Consider the following 4,849-nt stretch of genomic DNA (forward strand, 5'->3'; position numbering starts at 1 on the left):
CTGACGCACGGCACGCAGCGGTATGGCCACATGGGCCACACCTCAGAGAACGAGGGCAGTACCCGGAGAAACACAGAGGAGCCCATAAACGGCTCTGAAGAAGCAGGTCCTTGATCACCGAGCAGCAGGAACAGCAGGAGCAGCAGCTGCTGCTACAGCAGCTGCTGCACACATAGAAGCAGAATATACTTTCTATGCCTCCTTCAGCGGCTAGCGAGCTCATCGCTGCTTCCNGCTGCACACATAGAAGCAGAATATACTTTCTATGCCTCCTTCAGCGGCTAGCGAGCTCATCGCTGCTTCCTCTACGGGAAGCGGGGGCACAAGCCGAGACTATACACCCCAGCAACTGCAGCAGCAGCTACAATGATACCTGCAGCAGCAACTGCATGCATGCAGCAGAATTTGCTGTCAGTGAATTTTCCCATTAAGAAGCGGATGTTTGCTTGTCAGACACCAAATGGTGCCCGGGGATATTCTTTCCCTCAGCAGTGGAGAAACAGGCGCTCCTCATACACCGCAGCGGCATGTGTTATTTATTTTTACACACCAGAACACAATATAACATCGTCTGCTGTCAGATACCTCTATAGACCTGTGCCCCTCATGCATCTCTGCTTGCTGGCAACGTTCTCTGCATGCATTGTCTCCGCAGCAACTCGCTAAGTAGTTGCACAAATTCAAGTGGGAAGGGAACGAGAGCTGCATACAGCTCAAGCAGTCCAGCCTGCTGCTGCCTCAACAACTTCCAGGCAATAATTATATTTATTTCTCAGACTACCTTCACTGACCTAGCTGCTATTGCTGCAGTGCGAATACTGCTTTTGCTGCCGTTCCATTGGTGGTGCTGCTGCATGCGTGCTGCTTCATCTATTATCTAGCAGCCTCATAACGAGCAAACGGCGGCTTACAGCTGCGGGAACACCGCCAGCAGCAGCAGCGGCTGCTGCTGGCGGTGTTCCCGCAGCAGCTTGTGGTGGAGTGTACATACAGCTGTCGGCCATCCCCCGAACGGATGCAGGTGCTATGTTCTTCTATTTGCAACTGAAACTCGTGCGCTGTCAAAAGGGGATATTATAAGTATAAATGCCTCGTTAAATGTCTCAGGGGTAGCAGCAACGGCCACCCCATGCAAACGCATGCTTGGCATTTGTCTGCTGTACAGACACCTAAGAGGTCAGACACCTCCGCCGGCACAGCCGCAACACCCTGGTGTCGGTGCATTGCACTGCAAGATCTAAAGCAGTAGCAGCTCGCTGCTTCGCTGCTGCGCTTCGGCAGCTCGCTGCTGCTATCCCGCAGCTAGTTGTGGGTTTCAGCTAGCTGTTGGAGATTGTTGGTTAGCCTAGACACGACTGTTGAGCAGAGCCTCTTCTGCATCCGAGCGTCTGGAGGTTGCTGCGTCTCTTTCTCGCGGGGTGTAGGCGTCGTTGGGGTGTACGTACCCCTGCCTTGCTGAAGCCGGGTTATGCATGTGTTGCAGCGAGTAGTCGTAGTCAGCAAGTCTTGCATAAGCAATGGGAACATCACCTCTTTGAAACTCCAATTCATCTCTGCCAGTTAGTTTCAAATAAATTTTATGCGAGACGAATTTACAAATACCATAGAGAGTTGGGATGGTCTGCAGACAGTAGAGAAGACACAGAGCCACCTCCATGCTGACGAAGGCCCACACAAACATTTGCCTCTTCCCCAGGTATCGAACGCGGGGGTCTGCAGGATCTCCTGTGGCCAGCAGCACGAGCAGAGTACCACCAAATCCAACACAAAAGAAGTAAATCGCTCCCTCCATCGTTCTATGAAATATGCCGCATATTGCTGATGTGTATTCAGCCCGTGCAGCACCACAAACGACTCGCACCGCCATCATAAGCAGGCAAATCAACATTAGCAGAGCCAGCTCTGCAGAAAGGGAGAAAGCGACGAAGTAAAACAACAAAGGTGCCTCTTGAGACATCTCAGGACATGTAAATAACAAATAAATACCCAGGGCTACCACAGCAGAAGAAACAATCAACTGGAGCGACCCAATCACTGTTGTCATCCAGTCGTCAAAATCGAGCTCGTGAGACACCGTAAATGCATCATTCGAAGGATCTGCTGTTGAATAACTCCGCACCAAACCCGGTGCAGGAGCAGAAACAAACATAGGACGAATGGGGCCCCGCTTCTCACGCTCGGAAGACCGAGGCGCACCCAGAGAAGCCTCTGTGCGAAATAGCTTCAGGGGGGGGCCAGAGACCTCCTGGTCAGGGGTCTCTTTGCATATATCGTCGCTGTTCATCGCTGTCGCAGGGGCAGTGTGATTGTGCACATCATCAAGTTTCGGCTGCTGTTGCCGCTGCTTCCGCTGCAGGAGCAGACGGACTGCGGGGCTCAGAATAGCCCGCATGCCGGGCCCAGACAATTGGTAAGCGCAGCAGCAAATAACCTAGGGAGAAGCCGGTTCTGTATTCCCGCGCTGTGTGCACTGCACGGCTATCTGCTTCGGAGGCCTCTGCGTGAGAGGCCGCGAGGCAACTGCAAATGCCTTCCGCCGCAAAAAATAGAAAACTAACTGAAATTATGAGCGGGAGAGAATAGGAAGAGCCGCTGGACAGCGAAGACCAACAAAAAATACCCCAGCGACCGGCCGGTGCCGATGCTCTTCGCAGCCCAGAATAAGCTTGAAAAGTGAGCCCGCTGCTTGGATCTGAACGCGATCATGCTTCTACAACAAACTAATTTAACTTAAATTTCATTTCAGCTCAAGAAGATGCCCAAACAGCCTTCTTAATCTCTGCCCAGCGCACGAGTTTCAGCCGCAGCTGCACAGCCACGGCCGACAGACGGGCAGAGGAGAGTCGGGCGAGCCAGGAGGGCCTTATAAAGTTATTTCAAAGCAGCAATTGCCCTTTCCTAGAATAATAAAGCCGAAATACGTATTTTCTGATGGCTACTCAGAAGTATTTCGGGCAGATCGCAGCCGAAATGTTCACCGACACGCCGCCGACTACAGTAGCTCCACGGGCGAAATCCGTTCGATCCTCAATGAATGCACCGCTTAGAGAAGTAGAAGTATTGCAATATCAGGAAGACATCTCTTCATTTGTCTGGCGGTGAAATGAAGGGAACTTCAGCCCCTACTTGCACATACGAGAGGCACCCGTCGTCCGCCTACCCCAGCACGCCAGCCATGCAGCTTCCGGCTTCCTCTGAAATGCAAAAAGTGGAAACAGGTGTATTTTTATCTGTCTGCTTCAAAAACCCCTTTTTATGTTTGTTCGTTAAAAATGTAGCCATAAGTCTAGCAGTTGTTCATCAACATGCTGAGAGCCGTCGCCGTCAGTCCGAAATGTTGAACTCCCCGCTTTTGCAAGGGAAAGTGCAGGTGGCTAGCGCCATTGGTAGGTGAAACGGAGTGAGTAAAAGAATGAAAATGTTCTCTTCAACTCAGGAGAAGTGAGGTGAGACTGGAGCCCCACAACAACATGTGGACTTCCCCCACAATGTCTGTTGTCTTGAGGACCGCATAACCGCACACAGCCACAACCGCCGCCCCATAGCTAGTTGGCTAGCTAGCTAGCTAGCTAGCTAGTAGCGCTAGCTGTGGCCTGTCTGAATCAACTGGCTAGCTGCGGCTCATGCGGGCACTGCAGATACTGCAACTGCTTCAACGGCTGTAGCTGCAAACGGCGGTGTATTCGGTACGCTGACCTTGGTTGTTGTCAATGTGGCATTGCCTCATTCAGTTCAACAGACAGCCCAGCAACCACAGCGTAAATATTCCATAGAATGTCTCTCTACACTATGAACAGCACAAAAGGTAAGTGAACGGCAAGGAAAGCAACATGGAGCTACTGCAGCCAGACAGCAGCTCCAAGGAGCAGCAGCAGCTGCTGCAGCAGCGCCTGCTGCTGCTTCAGATAACAGACCATGATATCGAAGTGGCAACAACAGCAGTGCCGAGTGCAGCCTAGCTGCTTGTTGCCTACAGGCTGTTGCTGCTGCTGTCTTAGCTCCGGTTACTGATGCTTCCACAAAGAGCAGCAGGGCCATTAGCAACAGCAGCATCTGCTGCATTTGACGCTGCAGCAGCAGCAGAAGCTGCTGCAGTCACATCGACAGTGAACGATATGACTTGCGCAGCAAGTCCCTCTAGCTTCGCCTGTGCCTCCCCCGCTCCTCCTGTGTCTCTGCCCGTGTGCATCTGCTGCTGCCTTTGACTCTGCTGCTGCTGCTGCTGCTGCTGCTGCTTCTGTATTCTGAATAAAGCAGTCGTCGTCATGCGCTCTGTCTCGCATTCTCCCTTCAAGGGGAAGTCCCCCAGCAGCATCAGCGGGGAGGCGGTATCCAGACCCCACACCTTAACCTGCAGCTTTTCTTGCCGCAAAAATGCTGCTGCTGCGGCTGCTGCTGCTGCTTTCGTTGTATCAGCAGCTTCTGCTGCTGATGGTGTTGCTGCTGTGGCTAGTGCCTGGCTAGGCCCCCGCACATCCGCCTGCTCATCATGTGCCTCTGAAAATGTCGCTGGTGTTTCTGCTGCAGTTCCTGCTGGAGTTTCTGCTGCTGTTGCTGCTGCTGTTGCTGCTGCTGTTTCTGATGTTGCTGCTGCATCTGCTGCTTCTGCTGCTTGCGCGGGCCTTCTTTGCATAAGAGTAGGGGGGAACGAAAACTCGGGAAAGTCCAGCAGCACGAGGTCCTCTGCGACCACGGGGTCATCGTCATCTGCTGCTGCTGCTGCTGCTGCTGCTGCTGGTGCTGCTACTTCTGCTGCGGGTTGCGCTGCTATGGCTCCTACTGCTGCTGCTGGTGATGCTGCACCAGCAGCAGCGTCAGCACCAGCTAACAAACCCATTTAGCCTCGAGC

At 52.9% G+C, this 4,849-nt stretch overlaps 2 protein-coding genes across 2 annotated transcripts; both read right to left on the minus strand.

Moving 5' to 3' along the window:
• Nucleotides 1-1,345: 1,345 nt before the first annotated feature.
• On the minus strand, nucleotides 1,346-2,284 carry EMH_0071130 (uncharacterized protein; the record flags this gene model as incomplete). Its single annotated transcript, XM_013502222.1, has 1 exon — nucleotides 1,346-2,284. The coding sequence occupies one exon, from the start codon at nucleotides 2,282-2,284 to the stop codon at nucleotides 1,346-1,348; it is 939 nt and encodes a 312-aa protein (XP_013357676.1).
• A 1,710-nt stretch (nucleotides 2,285-3,994) lies between these two features.
• On the minus strand, nucleotides 3,995-4,837 carry EMH_0071240 (uncharacterized protein; the record flags this gene model as incomplete). The annotated part of the gene is made up of 1 exon (XM_013502223.1): nucleotides 3,995-4,837. The coding sequence occupies one exon, from the start codon at nucleotides 4,835-4,837 to the stop codon at nucleotides 3,995-3,997; it is 843 nt and encodes a 280-aa protein (XP_013357677.1).
• Nucleotides 4,838-4,849: the final 12 nt, after the last annotated feature.

Source organism: Eimeria mitis, genomic scaffold (assembly GCF_000499745.2).
Source record: "Eimeria mitis Houghton genomic scaffold, Emh_scaff86, whole genome shotgun sequence".
Classification (NCBI taxonomy): domain Eukaryota; phylum Apicomplexa; class Conoidasida; order Eucoccidiorida; family Eimeriidae; genus Eimeria; species Eimeria mitis.